Consider the following 23,472-nt stretch of genomic DNA (forward strand, 5'->3'; position numbering starts at 1 on the left):
AATGAATAACTTGCCTGAATCTTTCCTAGGAGGAATTTTATAATGAAGAGAGCAGTCGAGGGCTTATGTTTATCTTCTTCTATTCTACTTTGTTCTCGCATAAAACTTATCAGAACCTGCTGTATTTCTTCAACTTCATTCCTTTTGATCTTGACAGTTCGTGTTTAATATAATGTCATAAATAAGTTTTAATATCAGTAACTATAAAGTTTTACAAATTCGTAGTAAAATGAAATGAGTAGAAAGGATATAATAATCCCTGTTGTTATGAAGCCAAGTTGGTGGTATGTGGTGGTCAGAAGTTAAAAGCGGCGAACAATATTCTTGGAGTTATAGGTAAGGCTATTGTATCTTAAGTTCAAAGAAATTATCCCTATTCTTTACAAGTCTTTGATGTGTCCCTATCGTGAATATCGTGTTCAAATTTGGTCACTGTACTTGAAGAAAAGACATGGAGAGAATGGAGTGAGAAGGGAGCTACCAAGTTGATTCCCGAAATGAGAAACACATCCTATAAAAGTATACCAAAAGACTTGAATTTACCTAGCATAAAAGAAGCAGGTTTGGAGGCTTCGATAGTCTGGATCTAACGATTGCTTAGGGATAGATATGTCTGAATTCATTCATGGTAATATTAATATTTAGAAACTTATGGGGAAACCTTTTACCGTAAATGAGATGAAATACATTTTCTTCAACAGAATTGCTAATACAGGGAATAATCTGTCAATTACACTGCATGAAATTAGATGCAGAGATACGTTAAAGAACAAGTTTCTTCAGCACCTTTTTCAAAGCAGAGATGAAAATCACATTGTCATGTGCAAAGGAACGTAACCTTCGGACTATAAACAAAAGTAAAGAAACAGGAGTTTATATTGGATTGGTGTAAAAAGTTTTATACGAAGATGTTGTGTCTTTCCAAAATCAAAACAAACGAGTGCAACAGCGAATCAAAATTTTTCTTCTTTCCAAAGAAGCAATACACAAGTAATTCAAAAAGAGCAATAAGCAACATAGTTAAAGGTTGATTACATGGATAAGCTAAAAGAAGAAAAGAAAAAATTATTCGTATAATTAACCTTCAATATAAAATGAGCAACGTTGACATCAATAATATGAAGTTTTAAACTATTTCTGGTCTGTAATGTTATGCAAGATTTATTCATCCATATAAGAGTAATATAAATATACAAAGAAAATCAAAGTAGGAGTTATCGCTTCCCATTCACCAGAGCAGCCAAAGATGCTATATGTAAGACCGATATATTAAGGGAAGAAGGAATAACAAGAACACTTTTCCTTTCCTTCCTCCTAACACAAAGCTCCCTATCATAAATATGCTTCCTTGACGTTTGCCTCAGAGGAAATCTGTTTCCTGTGTAATGATGGTTAACTGTGTCATTAACTTCACCGTAATTATCTATGGACTTTGTTGTTTATGAGAAAATGATGGAAAGGTGTTATAGGTCTCTCATGAATTTGACCTGACCTACAGTGTTTGCCTAATATCATCAGTTGACCTATACAGTTTCTCTTCCCGCCATTTCGACCTTGAACTCCCCAAGGTTCCTGTTGACGACCACGTATATATAAGGTGCGTCTGGCAGAGCCAGTAGCACAAATCCTGCTCTCCGATCCTCCTCGTCTTCACTTCGTGAGCAGTTGTCTTCGACTCTTGCTCTGGTTCACGACAACCAAAGCTAACACAAAGCCTGGATAGATCTTCCCTGTGTTGTGGTTATAATAATAATAATTAAATATGAAGTTTGCCACCTACCTGATACTGGCTGGTGAGTAATGATTTTGTTCTCTCTCTCTCTCTCTCTCTCTCTCTCTCTCTCTCTCTATATATATATATATATATATATATATATATATATATATATATATATATATATATATATATATATATATATATACATTATATATATATATATATATATATATATATATATATATATATATATATATATATATATATATATATATATGACATTTCATTTCTTTAAGCTGAATGTCAAACTTTGCTTTAATGTTTCAAACGTATCGAGTATTGCCTCTTCCAGGAATGTATAGATAATAAAGATAATTATTACAATAAGTGAAAGGAGTGATTTAATCCCATTATGTAATCTTGTTCCTCTCTCAACAGGTGTACTTGGGACATCCCTGGCAACACGATTAACTTACTTACCTCCAGTCAATGGTTTCAACGGCAACGGAGCCAATGGCAATGGTGGTCACACCAACGGCAACGGAAATGGCAATGGTGCATACAGAAATGGAAATGGAAATGGTAACGGGGTTTATAGAAATGGTAATGGTGTTTACAGATATGGAAACGGATATGGAAATGGTGTGAATGGTAATGGAAATGGAGGCTATTCTTATGGAGTTAACGGCAATGGTAATGGTAATGGTTTGAATGGCATCAATGGAATCGTAAATGGTAACGGTGTACACAGAAACGGCAACGGACTTGGTCGCTACGGCAACGGAAACGGGAATGGGAATGGTATTGTGAATGGAAATGGTAACGGATATAGAAATGGCTTCACTAACGGCAATGGTGTCATTAACGGAAACGGTCGGGTGAATGGATACACCAACGGCGTTGGTAATGGTATTGTGAACGGAAATGGATATTCCAATGGTGGAATTAATGGAAATGGAGCGGCGAATGGAAATGGAGTTGTCAATGGTAATGGTTACTCTAATGGTAATGGATATGCTAATGGTTTAACAAATGGTTTGAGTAATGGAAATGGGGTAATAAATGGCAATGGATATTCAAACGGCAGAGTAAATGGAAACGGATATTCCAATGGAAATGGATACAGGAACGGTAATGGTAATGGGTACAGTAATGGCAATGGTAATGGTGTCAATGGAAATGGTTACAGAAATGGCGTTAATGGTAATGGAGTGAACGGTAACGGCAATGGCTATAGTAACGGTAATGGTAATGGTTTCGTCAACGGTAACGGTAACGGCAATGGCTATAGTAACGGTAATGGTAATGGTTTCGTCAACGGTAACGGTAACGGCTTTACCAACGGCAATGGTAATGGTTACACCAATGGCAACGGAAATGGATTTACAAATGGTAACGGGAATGGCTACACTAATGGCAACGGTAATGGCTACACTAATGGCAACGGTAATGGCTACAGTAATGGCAACGGAAATGGAATTATCAATGGTAATAATGGCAATGGAGTGACCAATGGTAACAGTAATGGCTACAGTAATGGCAACGGAAATGGAATTATCAATGGTAATGGTAATGGATTGACCAATGGTAATGGAAATGGATTTACCAATGGTAACGGCAATGGTGTTAATGGTAATGGATACACTACGGCAAATGGGGTTAATGGCAATGGTGTTAATGGTAATGGTGTTAATGGCAATGGTGTTAATGGCAATGGAGCCAACGGGTTTACCATTCCCGTACCTACCATTCCATCTGGACTATACCAGACGCCCAGCCTGTGAACCTTCCCTTCTGCACTACACCAGACGCCCAGCATTTCAACCTTCCCCTCTGGACTATACCTGACCCCTGAACTTCCTCTACATGACCTCTGACACTTCCAACCTACAGACATTAGTCTCATAGTCACTCTCTGTATCTATATGTCAAAGATACACTGTGTATACGCATGGGAACCGTATTAGAAAATTATTTAACTATTTATGTATTTAAGTTTCGGATCCTTGTTTAATGTAGACTTGTGTGTCACAAAGTGATGATAATGTATTAACTTCAGATTTCATGAATCTTATGTGCAAAATGTTATGTAATTTATCTTTCTTTGTATGTGTCATTTGCTTTTCATTTTAGTAATGTATTCATTTCCAAAAACGAAAATAAATGCTTATCAACTATGCCCCATCTATATTATTTCTAACTTTAATCATTTCCTTCAAGTTCCTACAGTGAATAAGGATTACCAATATTTCTTTTCTCAAGATGTACTTAGGCAACGAGATGTATATGCTGTATTAAAGTCATTGTATCGACAAGAGGCTTGATGTTTTCTAGTTTAGTAAGAGGATAAGAATAAAACAGTTAGTTCTGAAATTACTGACAGCTCTGGTAAGGTGACACTGGAGTACTGCACTTGTAAGTGTGGTTCTAACTGAAGTCACTGTAAGTTTAGTGGCTATTCCTTGTACATCTAATGTCATATATTTACATGGTAAGTTCGACTCACCATTTTTGACGGTGACGAAGATAACTTCAGCCAACTTGAATACAATGAAAGTGACAATGTATATTGAAATTCACATACATCATACATCATCTATATCAATATCATTTATTCATTAAATCAACAGGTGAGGGAACACTTCTTTCTTGAACTTTATTTAATTAGAAAGAATATATTTTTTTGGAATGGTAATGTTTGTGTCTAATGTAAAGGAAATGATACTGAATATTTCTGTCAATAACGTCACACCATCTGAAAGATCTCCATTTCTACTCTTAGAGACCACGGTTAATGGTGGAATCTGGTGGCAGAAGAAGTTAGCAACTATACTCCTATGACTTGTGGTCGAGGTTACTCCATTGTAATACATCTCCCTAACTTCGTTAGCACTGGACCACTTTCCAGCGTATTTCGTCCTACCCTGAGGAGATATCCAAGGAAGAAGGAACAGTTATTAGTGAATCGCATTTGTTGATAATGATTTTCTCCTGTAAACGTAGAGAACACGGCTTTAAATTCATTAGAGTGAAGCAGTGACATATTCAGCGCAAGTATATTTATGATATGATTTCAGCGCGAATTAACTTTGCTATCATTAAGATTTTCAACCATTAAATAGCAAGGAATCTGAGCTGTAAGTCGCCTTCTTTATGCATTTTGATTACACTATATCATCCCCAATGTTGTGTACAATCCCTTAAGAAAGTGAAGCCATCTATATGATTTATGGAGTCTGTCGACAAGGGATGCCATCTGAACCTGTGGACTGCTGGTGAGAACCCATGAATCCTTATATCTTTCACAGCTGCTGCTGCTGTGAATGAGAACGACTGGGTGATCGAACAATCTTGTTACATGCCCATGATTATATACGTCATGACGAGATGCCAGGTTTCAGAACAGGGAAAGCCTGCCGTGTGAGAAACCTACCAGACTAAAGCTTCAAGCATAGAACTTTGCGCATACTGATATCATATCTCACTCGCCACCTATGAACCTAGTCTATCAGGTCGTCTACATTAAACTAAAGTCGTAAACAGTAAGTTTCTCTCGTGTGTCTGTATCCCAGATTCATTTTCCGAACTTGAAATTTTAGTACTTACTAATTCCAGGGTCACTGATATATGTCAGGAGCATAGTGGTGCCAAGACTGATCCCTGCAGCACACCACTTGTTACGTCTAACTAATGTTAGAAATTATCAACTATGCCATCTATATTATTTCTAACTTTAATCATTTCTTTCAAGTTCAAGAAACTATCCCTATTCCTTACAAGTGTTTGATGTCTCTATCGTGAATATCGTGTTCAATTTTGGCCACTGTACCTGAAGAAAAGACATAGAGAGAAAGGAGTGAGTACAGAAGCGAGCTACTAAGTTGATTTCAGAAATGAGAAACACATCCTATAAAAGTTTACCAAAAGACTTAAATTTACCAAGTATAAAAAAGCAGGTTAGAAGGTGAGATAAATTGAATCATTATCATCAAAGTTTTCGATAGTCTGGATCTATCGATTGCTTAGGGATAGATGTGTCTGAACTTATTCATAGTAATGTTTAGAAACTTATGAGGAAACCTTTTACCCTAAATGAGATGAAATACATTTTCTTCAACAAAATTGCTAATACAGGGAATAATCTGTCAATTAGATTGCATGAAATTAGATGCAGAGATACATTAAAGAACAAGTTTCTTCAGCAACTTTTTCAAAGCAGAGATGAAAATAACATTGTCATGTGCAAAGGAACGAAACCTTCGGAATATAAACAAAAGTAAAGAAACAGGAGTTTACATTGGATTGGTGTAAAAAGTTTTACACGATGAAGTTGTGTCTTTCCAAAAGCAAAACAAACGAATGCAACAGCGAATCAAAGATTTTTCTTCTTTCCAAAGAAACAATACACAAGTAATTCAAAAAGTGCAATAACCAACATAGTAAAGTTGATTACATGGATAAGCTAAAAGAAGAAAAGAACAAAATTATGCGTATAACTAACCTTCAATATGAAATGAGCAACGTTGACAACAATAATATGAAATGCAAAACTATTTTGTGGTCTGTAATGTAATGCAGGATTCATTTACCCATATTAAAGTAATATAACTGAACAAATAAATTCAAAGTAGGAGTTATCGCTTCCCATTCACCAGAGCAGCCAAAGATGCTATATGTAAGACCGATATATTAAGGGAAGAAGGAATAACAAGAACACTTTTCCTTTCCTTCCTCCTAACACAAAGCGCCCTATCATAAATATGCTTCCTTGACGTTTGCCTCAGAGGAAATCTGTTTCCTGTGTAATGATGGTTATCTGTGTCATTAACATCAACGTAATTATCTATGGACTTTGTTGTTTATGAGAAAATGATGGAAAGGTGTTATAGGTCTCTCATGAATTTGACCTGACCTACAGTGTTTGCCTAATATCAGTTGACCTATACAGTTTCTCTTCCCGCCATTTCGACCTTGAACTCCCCAAGGTTCCTGTTGACGACCACGTATATATAAGGTGCGTCTGGCAGAGCCAGTAGCACAAATCCTGCTCTCCGATCCTCCTCGTCTTCACTTCGTGAGCAGTTGTCTTCGACTCTTGCTCTGGTTCACGACAACCAAAGCTGACCCAAAGCCTGGATAGATCTTCCCTGTGTTGTGGTTATAATAATAGTTAAATATGAAGATTGGAACCTACCTGATACTGGCTAGTGAGTAATGATTTTGTTTATATATATATATATATATATATATATATATATATATATATATATATATATATATATATATATATATATATATATATATATATATATATATATATGACATTTCATTTCATTAAGCTGAATGTCAAACTTTGCCTTAATGTGTCAAACGTATCGAGTATTGCCGCTTCCAGGAATGTATAGATAATAAAGATAATTATTACAATAAGTGAAAGGAGTGATTTAATCCCATTATGTAATCTTGTTCCTCTCTCAACAGGTGTACTTGGGACATCCCTGGCAACACGATTAACTTACTTACCTCCAGTCAATGGTTTCAACGGCAACGGAGCCAATGGCAATGGTGGTCACACCAACGGCAACGGAAATGGCAATGGTGCATACAGAAATGGAAATGGAAATGGTAACGGGGCTTATAGAAATGGTAATGGTGTTTACAGATATGGAAACGGAAATGGAAATGGTGCGAATGGCAATGGAAATGGAGGCTATTCTTATGGAGTTAACGGCAATGGTAATGGTAATGGTTTGAATGGCATCAATGGAATCGTAAATGGTAACGGCGTACACAGAAACGGCAACGGACTTGGTCGCTACGGCAACGGAAACGGGAATGGGAATGGTATTGTGAATGGAAATGGTAACGGGTATAGAAACGGCTTTACCAACGGCAATGGTGTCATTAACGGAAACGGTCGATTGAATGGCTACAACAACGGCGTTAGTAATGGTATTGTAAACGGTAATGGGTATTCCAATGGTGGAATTAATGGAAATGGAGCGGCGAATGGAAATGGAGTTGTCAATGGTAATGGTTACTCTAATGGTAATGGATATGCTAATGGTGGAGCAAATGGTTTGAGTAATGGAAATGGGGTAATAAATGGCAATGGATATTCAAACGGCAGAGTAAATGGAAACGGATATTCCAATGGAAATGGATACAGGAACGGTAATGGTAATGGAAATGGGTACAGTAATGGCAATGGTAATGGTGTAAATGGAAATGGAAATGGTTACAGAAATGGCGTTAATGGTAATGGAGTGAACGGTAACGGCAATGGCTATAGTAACGGTAATGGTAATGGTTTCGTCAACGGTAACGGTAACGGCTTTACCAACGGCAATGGTAATGGTTACACCAATGGGAACGGAAATGGATTTACAAATGGTAACGGGAATGGCTACACTAATGGTAACGGTAATGGCTACACTAATGGTAACGGTAATGGCTACAGTAATGGCTACAGTAATGGCAACGGAAATGGAATTATCAATGGTAATGGCAATGGATTGACCAATGGTAATGGAAATGGATTTACCAATGGTAACGGCAACGGCTTTATCAATGGTAATCGTAATGGTGTTAATGGTAATGGTTACACTACGGGTAATGGTGTAAATGGCAATGGAGTAAATGGTAATGGTGTTAATGGTAATGGTGTTAATGGTAATGGTGTTAATGGCAATGGAGCCAACGGGTTTACCATTCCCGTACCTACCATTCCATCTGGACTATACCAGACGCCCAGCCTGTGAACCTTCCCTTCTGCACTACACCAGACGCCCAGCATTTCAACCTTCCCCTCTGGACTATACCTGACCCCTGACCTCTGAACTTCCTCTACATGACCTCTCATACTTCCAACCTACACACATTAGTCTCATAGTCACTCGATGTATCTGTATGTCAAAGATACACGGTGTATACGCATGGGAGCCGTATTAGAAAATTATTTATCTATTTATGTATTCAAGTTACGGATCCTTGTTTAATGTAGACTTATGTGTCACAAAGTGATGATAATGTATTAACTTCAGATTTCATGAATCTTTTGTGCAAAATGTCATGTAATCTATCTTTCTTTGTATGTGTCATTGTCTTTTTATTTTAGTAATGTACTCATTTACAAAAACGAAAATAAATGCTTATCAACTATGCCCCATCTATATTATTTCTAACTTTAATAATTTCCTTCAAGTTCCTACAGTGAATAAGGATTACCGATATTTCTTTTCTCAAGATGTACTTAGGCAACGAGATGTATATGTTGCATTGTATCAAAGTCATTGTTTGGACAACAGGTTTGATGTTTTCTAGTTTAGTAAGAGGATAAGAATAAAACAGTTAGTTCTGAAAGTACTGACAGCTCTGGTAAGCTGACACTGGAGTACTGCACTTGTAAGTGTGATTCTAACTGAAGTCACTGTAAGTTTAGTGGCTATTCCTTGTACATCTAATATCATATATTTACATGGTAAGTTCGACTCACCATTTTTGACGGTGACGAAGATAACTTCAGCCAACTTGAATACAATGAAAGTGACAATGTATATTGAAATTCACATACATCATACATCATCTATATCAATATCATTTATTCATTAAATCAACAGGTGAGGGAACGCTTCTTTCTTGAACTTTATTTAAATAGAAAGAATATTTTTTTTTGGAATGGTAATGTTTGTGTCTAATGTAAAGGAAATGATACTGAATATTACTGTCAATAACGTCACACCATCAGAAAGATCTCCATTTCTACTCTTAGAGACCACGGTTAATGGTGGAATCTGGTGGCAAAAGAAGTTAGCAACTATACTCCTATGACTTGTGGTCGAGGTTAATCCATTGTAATACATCTCCCTAACTTCGTTAGCACTGGACCACTTTCCAGCGTATTTCGTCCTACAATGAGGAGATAACCAAAGTAGAAGGAACAGTTATTAGTGAATCCCATTTGTTGATAATGATATCTTCCTGTAAACGTAGAGAACACGGCTTTAAATTCATTAGAGTGAAGCAGTGACATATTCAGCGCAAGTATATTTATGATATGATTTCAGCGCGAATTAACTTTGTTATCATTAAGATTTTCCACCATTAAATAGCAAGTAATCTGAGCTGCAAGTCGCCTTCTTTATGCATTTTGATTACACTATATCATCCCCAATGTTGTGTACAATCCCTTAAGAAAGTGAAGCCATCTATATGATTTATGGAGTCTGTCGACAAGGGATGCCATCTGAACCTGTGGACTGCTGGTGAGAACCCATGAATCCTTATATCTTTCACAGCTGCTGCTGCTGTGAATGAGAACGACTGGGTGATCGAACAATCTTGTTACCTGCCCATGATTATATACGTCATGACGAGATGCCAGGTTTCAGAACAGGGAAAGCCTGCCGTTGGAGAAACCTACCAGCCTAAGGCTTCAAAGACAACTTGGCACATACTGTCTGGGAGATTATTAAGGCCTATAATTCATGATTATATTTCATTAAGATTGTGTCATTAATTCGGTTCTTATCAATAGGGTATATTTCAGCCAAGAGAAGTGTTATATATTTTCCATGATTATTTCAATTACAGCAGCGTTTCATCATGTAATATTACAGTTTTAATACAATAAGTTTTTTGGCCTACAAATACCCTGAATGATTATTACCTGCAATTCTTTGGTATTTTATCGAGGTGATTAGATTTTTTGAAAGGACTGCTTTTCATGCTGAATACGAATCTGGGATTGAAATACTGTCTGGGAGTCATCAAGGCCTGTAATTAATTATTACATTTTGATATGACTGTCATTCATTCGATTCGTATAACCGAGTGTATCTCGGCAAACGGAACATTATCATAAAGTATCGAAGATAATTACTACTATAGAAGCGTTTCATCATATTTCAGTTTTCAAACAATAAGTCTTTTCGGCTAAGAAAAATACCCTTAACTAATTGTTGCAAATTTTGATACTTTCTTGAAAACTTCAATAGAAGGACTATTGTTCATGCTGAATACAATGACAATATCAACACACCTGAGTGCACATCATTACATATGATACATGTGCACATCATTTCTATCATTACGTTCAACCGTTAAACAATGAGATGAGGGAATACATCTATTTCCTATTCCACTTACTAAGAAGAAACAACTTTTTTCAAGATTGATGTGTATGTCTTATTGATAGCAGATGACATAGACTCTACTCCTCGTAACATCACACATTCTGAAAGCTCTTCATTTCTCTTCATACAATCCACAGTAATTGGTGGAATTTCGTGGCGGAAGAGAGTGGCAAATATATAACTCCTCTGAACTTGAGGTCAACCCAGTATGATAGCATGCCTAGATTCTTTGTGAGCCACGACTTGCGGCTACTTTGCACCATGCCATAAGTTAATAACCAAAGCTATACAAGCAGTGGTTTGAAAGAAGGCAATTTCTCTCAGTCCCATTTGTTGGGAGTCAGTATTTCTGCTGGCATGTTTTGGAGCCACTGTTGGTATAAGAGAAGTGGGTCAGTGACGCTCTCAGCGTAAGAGCTTTAAAGAATTAGTTCCAGCATTTTTCCTGATGTTAGGATTTCATTCAAAAGTTTTCCTATACACAAAATAAACTGCTTTCATAATACAGGTTCTTGGAACTGAAGTAATTCGAAAGCATTTCAAGGAGAGGGAGGGGGATCATCGCTTCACCCGATGTTTGCATCAGTACACTCCCTTGAGGAAGTGGCACAACATTTATAATCTGTTGTGCATGTTGACCAGGGATGGTGTCTCTTCTTCATGGGGGACGCTGGTGAAAACGCATGAATCCCAATGTCCTTCGTGGCTGCTTATCTGAAAGAGACAGACTGGAGTAACGGAACAGCATCGACACATAACCACAATCATACAGGACATGAAAGAGATTTCAGGACAGGGGAAGCCGTCGCTGTGAGAGGAGCTCATGCGATAGACATCAAACATTAGACAATGGAAGTTAGCACATATCGTCAATACATCTCAAATGCGGATTTTAGCAAAAAAATTCATGGTTTTTGTGTCGATGTCCGACAGAAAATCTAATCCATGATGACCACTTAGCATCAGGGTTCTTCGCTGTATGATCAGTAGATGTCCGATGATGCAGCCTACCTTTTCCCTTCGAATGTCTTAATACTCCCACAATAGCTAGTTCTGATTCACAGATGTAGTTTCATTCAAATTTCTGATGGTTTTCGGAAACAGATCAAAATCATATCTGAATTTCTATAGTGATGACATACACTAATATCATTAAAAGTGAGAAGAGTTTTTATATTTTTTGCGGTCATCGTCATGATTAAAGCCGCGGATCTAGATTATCAACAGGCAATTAACATGATTGTTGTACACGTAACAATGGCATTTTTTTTGTTACAGATGTTAAACGGGTTTCGCCGAGGACGTAGGATTACAATGGAAAGCCATGACCAAATGACCACTGGGGACCCTCTCGAGGCTGTCTGTGATAGCAGAAGAGATTAGAAACATGGAGATTCATGTAGTAAAACTGAAAGTGCAAACAGTTGATTCAATGAGAAATGCCTACATCACTGGAGAGACAGACACACTGTCATTCGTGGACCTGATGCGAACTATTTGCCAAGTCTCTCTGTTGACTTATGTACGTGTTACTTTTAACTACTCTTATTTGTGAATCATTCCAGACATTAGCAATTCTGTTATAGAAAAAGTACTTAGCCTCATTCGATATAAAACGTTTGACACAGGATTTGTATGCATTGCTGTGAGATACATGAGACCGATCTGGCCACACTGAGCTCCTAGGACCAAGAAGGTTGTACGCTGCGATAATTTTGAATTATTAATGTTAAGTCACCTTGCAACTTTTTCTTTTCTAATATAGATAAATCTAGTTTTCCTCATATGATTTATTTCTCAGTCTGGGCAGCTCGCCGCCGTAAAATGTGTTATCTTTACCTTCTTCATAACCTTCAGGTTCCACTCCCTTTGGACTGCACCATGCGAAACTTATTTCAGTGGTTTGAAACATGCTATTCTCTCCAGGTACCCCCAAAAAAGCAGACGTCTTTTTTTCTCTTTTTTTGCTTTGGGAGCCACAGTACATACTCGCTTTTATTTTGTAGTTCGCAATAGAAAAAGAGAGTGGAGGTGAGAAAGCATCATCGTCAAGATTCAGAGAGAATAAATAGTGTTTTGAAAGAAGGTGAATTATGTGTAAAGAACAAGAGAACAAATGGAAGAATTAGTGAGGAGAGTAGATATGAAAGGTGGCAGGACAGTGAGGGTACAAACAAGAGATGGAAAGAGTTTTCCGAAGGACTTTTGAATGTATTAAAAGATAGTGTGGCAGTTGTGGGGCGGTTGGGATGTGGAGATATGCGTAGCGAGAGAGTCTTGGTGAAAAGAAAAGAGGTAGTGAAAGTCTTGCACAGGATGAAGTGTGGCAAAGCAGCTACAGTCAGTGGGGCTGGATTTGAGTTTCTCAAAAATAGGAGTGACAGTTTTGTTGATTAGTTCTTCGGGACTTTCAGTTCTTGTATAGCTCAGTGTGAGGTGCCCGAGGACTGGCGGATTACCTGTATTGTGCCATTACATAAAGGCAAGGGGGACAAAAGTGAATGCTCGAATTACAAAAATGAAAGTCTGTTGAGTACACGTTTTAAGTTATATGCGAGAGTGGTGACATGAACAGAGCATCAGATTGCGGAGTAAAAATGTGGCTTAAAGAGTGGTAGAGGCTGTTTGGATTAGGTGTTCTCTTTGAAGACTTCGTTTGAGAAATACTCAGAGACAGAGAGGGATTTTATAGGTCTGGAAAAAGCGTCATACAGGGTTGACAGAGAAGCTTTGTGGATGGCGCTTCGAATATATGGTGTGGGAGGAAGGCTACGAGTAGCAGTGAGTTTTTATCGAAAACATAATGTGCTTACGAGAAGGAGAGGAGGAGGAAGAGTGGTTTCAAGTGAAGATAGGTCTGCATCAAGGCTGTGTGTGTGTGATATCACCACTGCTGTTTCATCTCTCAATGGATGCAGTGGTGAGAGGGGTAAAAGCAAAGGTCTTGAAAAGATGTGCGGGTCTGCAATCTCTTTTCGGAAGGGGTAGAGGGCTGGAAAGTGAGTCAATTGCCGCTTACATATGACACGACTTTAGTGGTAAACTCGGGTAAGACACTTCGGAAGCAGGTTTCTGAGGCAGAGAGAGTGTGTGAAACAATGCTGAGGGTTAAAGTGAATAATAGGAAGGTTATGAGGTTTACCAGTGGGTAAAGACTGGTTAATCTGAGTGTGAGGTTGAATGGCGAAAACCTGTCGGAAGAGGAATGGTTTAAACACCTGGAAGTGGGTATTCCATCGAATGGCGCAAATGGAAACTGAAGTGATCCATTGGGTAGGTGGAGGTTAAAGGTTCTGGGTGCAATGAGAAGAGTGTGGAAAGAGAGAGCATTCTGCGAGGGCAAACATGGTCATGTTTCAAGACGTGGTATTCCTGACGGTACCGCGAGGATGCGAGTCATGGTCCTTGAATGCAAAAGTCCGGAGAGTTTAGACGTGTTGGAAATGATATGTTCAAAGCTAATATATACAGTGTGAGGAAGGTTGATCAAGAAAGGAATAACGGAGAAAAAAGAGGCTTGGTAACGGAGTGTTTTTGAGAGAGCTCCAGAGCGTATGCTGAAGCGGTTTAGAAACGAGGAGAGGATGAGTGATGAGAGACTTAGAGAAGATATATGCGTCCAAACTAGAAGGAACAAGAAGTGAGAGACCGAACTGGAGACAAAAGAAGGTGAAAGATGATTTGAGTTATCGGAGGCAGATTATGCAGACGTGTGTAAGGCTTGCGTAGGTTAGAGCGAATTGGGAAGATTTGGTGTACAGGGGGCGGCGTGCTGTCACTGGGCTGAACCAGGGCATATAAAACGGTCAGGAAAACCACGGTCTATGGGGCTTGGGTATGGATAGGGATATCTGGTTTTGATGCATTATACCTAGCAGCTAGAGTGTGGGTGTGAGCAAATCAGGCAAATCTTCGTCTCTTCCCGATGCTACCTCGCTAACGCGGGGGATGAGAAAAAGTATGATTGAAAGGTGAAAAGAACAAAACACACCAGTGACAGAAGGTAGGTTCTAATCATCCACTTTAGACCAACATAACTTTGGAAAAAGAGAATCTGATGAGATTACCAATTGTTAGTGTCCAGGCCAGGTGAGCACCCGAAGATGACACATGTGATGTAGATATAGTAGGGGAGGAAGGAAAAAAAAAAACAGGGACACCTTCCATTTCCTTCCGTCTCACAGAGACCACTGCACAATGAGCGAGGATGCCTTATGTTTACCTCACAGGGAGTCTGTTTCCTCTCTTATGTTTAACTGTGTCAGTCAGACGTCTATGATTATCTATAAACTTTGCTGTTTATGAAAGAATAACGCAAGGAGGCATAGGTCTCATATGAGTTCGGCCTGACCTACAGTGTTTCTCTAATAACAGATGACCTATGCAGTTTCTCTTACCGCCGTCCGACCCTGAACTCCTTACTGTTCCTGTTGACGATCACGTATATAAAGGTGCGTCTGGTGGAGACAGCAGCACAACTCCCGCTCTCTGCTCCTCCTCGTTCGTTGTCATCCATTCGTGGGCAAGTGGTCTTTGACACTTGCTCTGGTCCAGGACACACAAGACCCAACTTAGAGGATTTACATACACTTTTTCATCAGACTTCCCGAAGGAGATAGTTCGATATGAAGATAGCGACGTATTTAGTACTTACAGGTAAAGTATGATATATATATATATATATATATATATATATATATATATATATATATATATATATATATATATATATATATATATATATATATATATGTGTGTGTGTGTGTGTGTGTGTGTGTGTGTGTGTGATTACTATTTGTTTATGAGTTATGAAGTTACGAGGAGAGAATTTTAATCTCGTGTTGCCTCTCTCTTATCCTTGCATATACCTGCATGTCTTTACTCCTCTGTGCGTTTACACACATCCACACACACCCTAGCCTAAGCCAGGTACCCATTATCGACCAAACCCGAGGCGAGGATGAACAGCTGAATTTGGCTGTGGGCTGATTGACGCGTCCAGGATTTGAACCCATGCAGACCCCGCCCAGCGGGCCCGTCTTGATCATGTTCATTAACGCTAAACACAACACCATGGAAGCTTGTAAATGTATTGAGTGTGTGTGTGTGTGTGTGTGTGTGTGTGTGTGTGTGTGTGTGTGTGTGTGTGTGTTCATACTCTGCCAGTTCAAGGACACACCGCTAGTGGAAAGTCACTTTTGGCGAAGATTTATCAATGAGTATAGTCTCGTTAAAGAACTCACTTCAAGGGAGCCCTCATTTCCCTGTTGCTGGAGGCAGCGCAGCTTCGGGCTGAAGGAGGTCTTACGTCAGTAATTTATAAAAGAATGTATATATATATATATATATATATATATATATATATATATATATATATATATATATATATATATATATCATACTTAACCGCCGTCTCCCGCGTTAGCGAGGTAACGCAAGGAAACGGGAGGAATGGCCCAACCCACCCACACATGTATGTACGCACCTATACATACATATACATTTCAACGTATACATGCATATACATACAAAGACATACACATACATACACATGTACATATCTATATTTGCTGCCTTCATCCATTCCTATCGCCACCCCACCACACACGAAATATATATATATATATATATATATATATATATATATATATATATATATATATATATATATATATATATATATATTATCCCTGGGGATAGGGGATTAAGAATACTTCCCACGTATTCCCTGCGTGTCGTAGAAGGCGATTAAAAGGGGAGGGAGCGGGGGGCTGGAAGTCCTCTCCTCTTGCTTTTTTTAATTTTTTTTTTAATTTTCCAAAAGAAGGAACAGAGGGGGCCAAGTGAGGATATTCCAAAAAAGGCCCAGTCCTCTGTTCTTAACGCTACCTCGCTGACGCGGGAAATGGCGAATAGTTTAAAAGAAAGAAAAGAATATATATATATATATATATATATATATATATATATATATATATATATATATAGTGTACCTGGTAAGTGGTAAAAGTGGTAAAGGATGTGTGGATCAGATGTTTGCTTTAAAGAATGTGAGAAATACTTAGAGACACAAATGGATTTGTATGTGCCATTTATGGTTCTGAAGAATGCATATCATAGGGCTGAATATATGGTATGGGATGAAAGCTGTCAAAAGCGGTGAGAAGTCTTCATCAAGGGTGTAAGACGTGTGTACGAATAGGAAGAGAGGCAAGAGAGTAAATCCATATGAAAGTTGGTCTGCGGCATGGGTGTGATCTCAGCATGGCTGTTTGATCTATTTGTGGATGGGGAGCGTTAAGAATAGAGGATTGTGCTTAAAAGGGAAATTCCTCACTTGGCCCCCTTCTCTGTTTCTTCTTTTGGAAAAGTCAAAATTGGATGGGAGGATTTCCAGCCACTCCCTGCTCCCTCACCTTTTGGTCGCCTTCTACGACACGCAGGGAATACGTGGGAAATATTCTTTGTCCCCTATCCCCAGGGATATATATATATATATATATATATATATATATATATATATATATATATATATATATATCAATGGAAGGCCAAATACATATACACCACAGATCGGATTCGAACCCTGGGTAGGGCGTCCGGCCACCTCGTCTTCTTACTTGAGTTCCAGCCTCAACCCCGCAGGGCCAGCATGGCTTATAATCTATCGTGGCTTCAATGGTGTGACAAATTTAATATCTCCATATGGCTGAGGTGGCCGGACGCCCTACTCGGGGTTCGAATCCGGGCCGTGGTATGGTGTATAGGTGCCGTAACCATTTTGCTTGTGGGAAGCAATTTCGTGTCTGTAGAAGGAAAACATAATCCAAACTGTAATCTTGTTCCTCTCTCAACAGGTGTACTTGGGACATCCCTGGCAACACGATTAACTTACTTACCTCCAGTCAATGGTTTCAACGGCAACGGAGCCAATGGCAATGGTGGTCACATCAACGGCAACGGAAATGGCAATGGTGCATATAGAAATGGAAATGGCAACGGAGTTTATAGAAATGGTAATGGTGTCTACACTAATGGAAATGGAAATGGTGTGAATGGCAATGGAAATAATGGCTATTCCTATGGAGTTAACGGAAATGGTAATGATAACGGTTTGAATGGAAATGGTGGAGTCAGTAATGGAATCGTGAATGGCAACGGTGTATACAGAAACGGAAATGGTGGACTCAGGAATGGGAATGGATTTGGTCGCTACGGAAACGGAAACGGGAATGGAAATGGTAACGGGCACAGAAATGGCTTCAGCAACGGCAATGGTATCATTAACGGAAACGGTGTATTGAATGGATATTCCAACGGCGCTGTTAATGGTGTTGTGAACGGTAATGGGTATTTCAACGGTAGAACAAATGGAAATGGAGCAGTAAACGGAAATGGGGTTGTCAGTGGTAATGGTTACTCTAATGGCAATGGATATGGAAATGGAAGAGTAAATGGTTTAGTTAATGGAAATGGAAGAATATATGGCAATGGTAATGGTGGGAGAAATGGCAATGGATATCCAAATGGCAGAGTAAACGGAAATGGTGCGGTCAATGGCAATGGAAATGGGTACAAGAATGGCAATGGTAATGGCAATAATGGGAATGGAAATGGCATTATTCGTAATGGAAACGGAAACAGTTACAGAAATGGTGCTAATGGTAATAGAGTAAATGGTAACAGCAATGGTTACACTAACGGTAATGGCTTCATTAATGGTACCGGTAATGGCTATACCAACAGAAATGGTAACAGTTACACCAATGGCAATAGCAACGGATTTATCAATGGCAACGGCAATGCCCACACTAATGGCAATGGTATTAACAATGGTAACGGCAATGGCTACACCAACGGTAACGGTAATGGAGTTAATGGTAACGGCTACAATAATGGGAACGGCAATGGTGTTAATGGTAATGGTTTTACTAATGTCAATGGAGCCAACGGATACACCATTCCCGTACCATCCATTCCCTCTGGACTGTACCAGACGCCCAGCTTCTGATCGATGCAGCCCATTTACTAGCCTCAACTCCTTCAGTCTCTGTATATTTACATTATGGACACATTTTTTTTTTTTTTTTCCAAAAGAAGGAACAGAGAAGGGGGCCAGGTGAGGATATTCCCTCAAAGGCCCAGTCCTCTGTTCTTAGCGCTACCTCGCTAATGCGGGAAATGGCGAATAGTATGAAAAAAAAAAAAAAAAAAAATATATATATATATATATATATATATATATATATATATATATATATATATATATATATATATATATATATATATAAATATATTGTACCCTAAAGTCTCTTAAACTTGTTTGCAGTACACCGAGTCTACCATTACTGTTTGCTACAAACTGGTCTCCCATGTACCTATGTACGGTGAACTCTTCAATAATAAAGCAATGACTTTTATTCGACTTTACCTTACCTGTTTATTTGTGTGTATATATATATATATATATATATATATATATATATATATATATATATATATATATATATATATATATATATATATTTTATTTTTTATTTTGCTTTGTCGCTGTCTCCCGCGTTAGCGAGGTAGCGAAAGGAAACAGACGAAAGATTGGCCCAAACCGCCCACATACACATGCATATACATACACGTCCACACACGCAAATATACATACCTATACATCTCAATGTACACATATATATACACACACAGACATATACATATGTACACATGTACATAAGTCATACTGTCTGCCTTTATTTGTTCCCATCGCCACCTCGCCACACATGGAATAACAACCCCCTCCCCCCTCATGTGTGCGAGGTAGCGCTAGGAAAAGACACCAAAGGCCCCATTCGTTCACACTCAGTCTCTAGCTGTCATGTAATAATGCACCGAAACCACAGCTCCCTTTCCACATCCAGGCCCCACACAACTTTCCGTGGTTTACCCCAGACGCTTCACATGCCCCGGTTCAATCCATTGACAGCACGTCGACCCCGGTATACCACATCGTTCCAATTCACTCTATTCCTTGCACGCCTTTCACCCTCCTTCATGTTCAGGCCCCGATCACTCAAAATCTTTTTCATATATATTTCATATATATATATATATATATATATATATATATATATATATATATATATATTTTTTTTTTTTTTTTTTTTCTAAAAGAAGGAACAGAGGGGGGCCAGATGAGGATATTCCACAAAGGCCCAGTCCTCTGTTCTTAACGCTACCTCGCTAATGCGGGAAATGGCGGATAGTTTAAAAGAAAAGAAAAAATATATATATGAATCATACTGACTCCGTACGGGTTCCTTGTCATTCTGAGAATATAAACAAATATGTAGACACCCATCAGTATAGATGTGAATGACAAAAATTGATTGTACTAAAATCCCTTAAAGATTTCTTTCATGATATTTCTACCTCTCTATGGTCTTTGCAAATGGCTGCTATGCACTCAACAACACAAAACAGTTCGGTGTGGTCACACACTTACATTACTATTATGCGAAATAATGTGTTCATGATTGTAATGATTGCGAAGCAATGATTATGACACTAGTCTTACTTACTGCTGGGATTAGTCAGTGTTTGTGATTGCTAGCTTTCCAGGACTGGCTAGAAGTTTAGGTGGATGTTATGACACTAAAGTCTTTATCAATATTTCATTCATTAATTCGGATCTTTGAACCACATCAGAAACTGATTAAAATCACCAGTGAAAAAAAAAAACGCAATTCTATCTCTATATCAATCTCACTAATTCTTTTAGAATTACTTTTCAAGCAATGCATTTCAAGCAAGCAATGATACAAACATACCAGGCATAAGCCTAGCCTCCACCCTGTTCTAGAAACCACACATAATGAAATTAGTCCGAGCAGCTTTTCCATACCTGAGGGAATGCCAAGTAATGCTCTTCCCATATCTGGCGTGGCTCCTCCTCCAATTCACTTTTAGTCTGATTGAAATCATAAACCCTTCGTCCTTATTAACTCTCCTATCATCATCCATCTTCAACCATCCCTTTCCGTCCGCCTCTATGTTTCTCTCCGCTGTTAGTCCAGCAGCCAGTATACCAAAAGTCCTTTTCTCAGCTGTTGCGTGTGTCCCAGCCAATTAGACTTGGCCACACGGCACTCGCTTAGCTGCCTGCTTCAATATTTTCATTGTGTAGACCAACCACTCGAAGGTTGACCGTTATGATACCCCTTCTTTCTTTCTCCGCACAACAGTACTATGAAATATTCTTCCTTCAGCAGCCATTCCCTCATCCTTATAACTTTAAGTGTCTGGCCTACATATATCTGAGGTGATTAAAGTAATTCTTGCTCTGTTTGCTTCTTACTCATTTCCTTATCTGTCATTGAAGATGGCCGGGACTGTTACATGAAAAGGTCTTGGGGAGAGTAGCGAGTATACAGTTTGTAGGAGATGAGGCCTGGGATGCGTGGCAGTTGTTATTTGCTGATGACACAGCACTGTTGGCAGATTTGAGCGAGAAACTGCAAAAGTTGGTGACGGTTTGGAAGAGTGAGTGAAAGGAGGAAGTTGAGAATAAATGAGCATAAAACCAAGGTTATTAGGTTTAGTAGGAGAGAGGGACAGCTTGGCTGAGTTTGAATGGAGAAACTTCGGAGAAAGTGAAGTGTTTTAGATACCTAAGAGTGAATATGACAGCAAATGAACTATGGAAGCAGATATGAGTGAGGCGTGAGGGGGCGAAGGTTCTGGGAGCATTGAAAAATGTTTGGAAAAAGAGGTAATTTCTGAGAGGGTGAAAATGGGTATGTTTGAAGGTATGATAGTCCCTGCAATGTTATAAGGATGCGAGGCATGGGCTATAGATGAAGATGAGCGGAGGAGGGTGGATGTGTTGGAAGTTAAATGTTTGAGGACAATATTTGGTGTGAGGCGGTCTGTTCGAGTAAGTAACAAAAGGATAAACGAGATATGTGGTAATATAAAACAAAAATGTATCTAGGAGAGCAGAAGAGGGTGTGCTAAAATGGTTTCAAAATATGGAGATAATAATTGAGGAGAGGTTGACAATGAGTATATATATATATGTATATATATATATATATATATATATATATATATATATATATATATATATATATATATATATATATATATATATCTTTTTTTTCATACTATTCGCCATTTCCCGCGTTAGCAAGGTAGCGTTAAGGACAGAGGACTGGGCCTCTGAGGGAATATCCTCACCTGGCCTCGTTCTCTGTTCCTTCTTTTGGAAAAAAAAAAAAAAAAAAAAAGGGGAGGATTTCCAGCCCCCCGCTCCCTCCCCTTTTAGTCGCCTTCTACGACACGCAGGGAATACGTGGGAAGTATTCTTTCCCCCCTATCCCCAGGGATAATATATATATATATATATATATATATATATATATATATATATATATATATAAATTTTTATATTTTTTTTTTTTTTTTTTTTTTTTTTTTTTATATACTTTGTCGCTGTCTCCCGCGTTTGCGAGGTAGCGCAAGGAAACAGACGAAGGAAGTGGCCCAACCCCCCCCCCCATACACATGTACATACACACGTCCACACACGCAAATATACATACCTACACAGCTTTCCATGGTTTACCCCAGACGCTTCACATGCCTTGATTCACTCCACTGACAGCACGTCAACCCCTGTATACCACATCGCTCCAATTCACTCTATTCCTTGCCCTCCTTACACCCTCCTGCATGTTCAGGCCCCGATCACACAAAATCTTTTTCACTCCATCTTTCCACCTCCAATTTGGTCTCCCTCTTCTCCTCGTTCCCTCCACCTCCGACACATATATCCTCTTGGTCAATCTTTCCTCACTCATTCTCTCCATGTGACCAAACCATTTCAAAACACCCTCTTCTGCTCTCTCAACCACGCTCTTTTTATTTCCACACATCTCTCTTACCCTTACGTTACTTACTCGATCAAACCACCTCACACCACACATTGTCCTCAAACATCTCATTTCCAGCACATCCATCCTCCTGCGCACAACTCTATCCATAGCCCACGCCTCGCAACCATACAACATTGTTGGAACCACTATTCCTTCAAACATACCCATTTTTGCTTTCCGAGATACTGTTCTCGACTTCCACACATTTTTCAAGGCTCCCAAAATTTTCGCCCCCTCCCCCACCCTATGATCCACTTCCGCTTCCATGGTTCCATCCGCTGACAGATCCACTCCCAGATATCTAAAACACTTCACTTCCTCCAGTTTTTCTCCATTCAAACTCACCTCCCAATTGACTTGACCCTCAACCCTACTGTACCTAATAACCTTGCTCTTATTCACATTTACTCTTAACTTTCTTCTTCCACACACTTTACCACTTATATATATATATATATATATATATATATATATATATATATATATATATATATATATATATATATATATGTGTGTGTGTGTGTGTGTGTGTGTGAAGTGGAGGGAACAAGGACTAGGGGAAAACCAGATTGGAGATGGATGGATAGATCGAAAAATATTTTGATTGATCGGTGCTTGAATATAGAGGAGGGTGTAGGGTGTGCACGGAATAGAGCATATTGGAATAATGTAATATACCATAGTTGACGTGCTGTCA

The 23,472-nt window shown here is 38.7% G+C and overlaps 2 protein-coding genes across 2 annotated transcripts; both read left to right on the forward strand.

The window, feature by feature from the left end:
* Nucleotides 1-1,762: 1,762 nt before the first annotated feature.
* Nucleotides 1,763-8,478, forward strand: LOC139750039 (uncharacterized). The gene is made up of 4 exons (XM_071664376.1): nt 1,763-1,793; nt 2,156-3,497; nt 6,349-6,392; nt 7,199-8,478. The coding sequence occupies exons 1-4, from the start codon at nt 1,763-1,765 to the stop codon at nt 8,476-8,478; spliced, it is 2,697 nt and encodes an 898-aa protein (XP_071520477.1).
* Nucleotides 8,479-15,354: 6,876 nt separating this feature from the next.
* Nucleotides 15,355-19,032, forward strand: LOC139750267 (uncharacterized). Its single transcript, XM_071664841.1, has 2 exons — nt 15,355-15,507; nt 17,709-19,032. The coding sequence occupies exons 1-2, from the start codon at nt 15,477-15,479 to the stop codon at nt 18,860-18,862; spliced, it is 1,185 nt and encodes a 394-aa protein (XP_071520942.1). The 5' UTR covers nt 15,355-15,476; the 3' UTR covers nt 18,863-19,032.
* The last annotated feature ends 4,440 nt before the right edge of the window (nt 19,033-23,472 follow it).

The sequence above is a fragment of the Panulirus ornatus genome, chromosome 9, assembly GCF_036320965.1.
Source record: "Panulirus ornatus isolate Po-2019 chromosome 9, ASM3632096v1, whole genome shotgun sequence".
Lineage (NCBI taxonomy): Eukaryota > Metazoa > Arthropoda > Malacostraca > Decapoda > Palinuridae > Panulirus > Panulirus ornatus.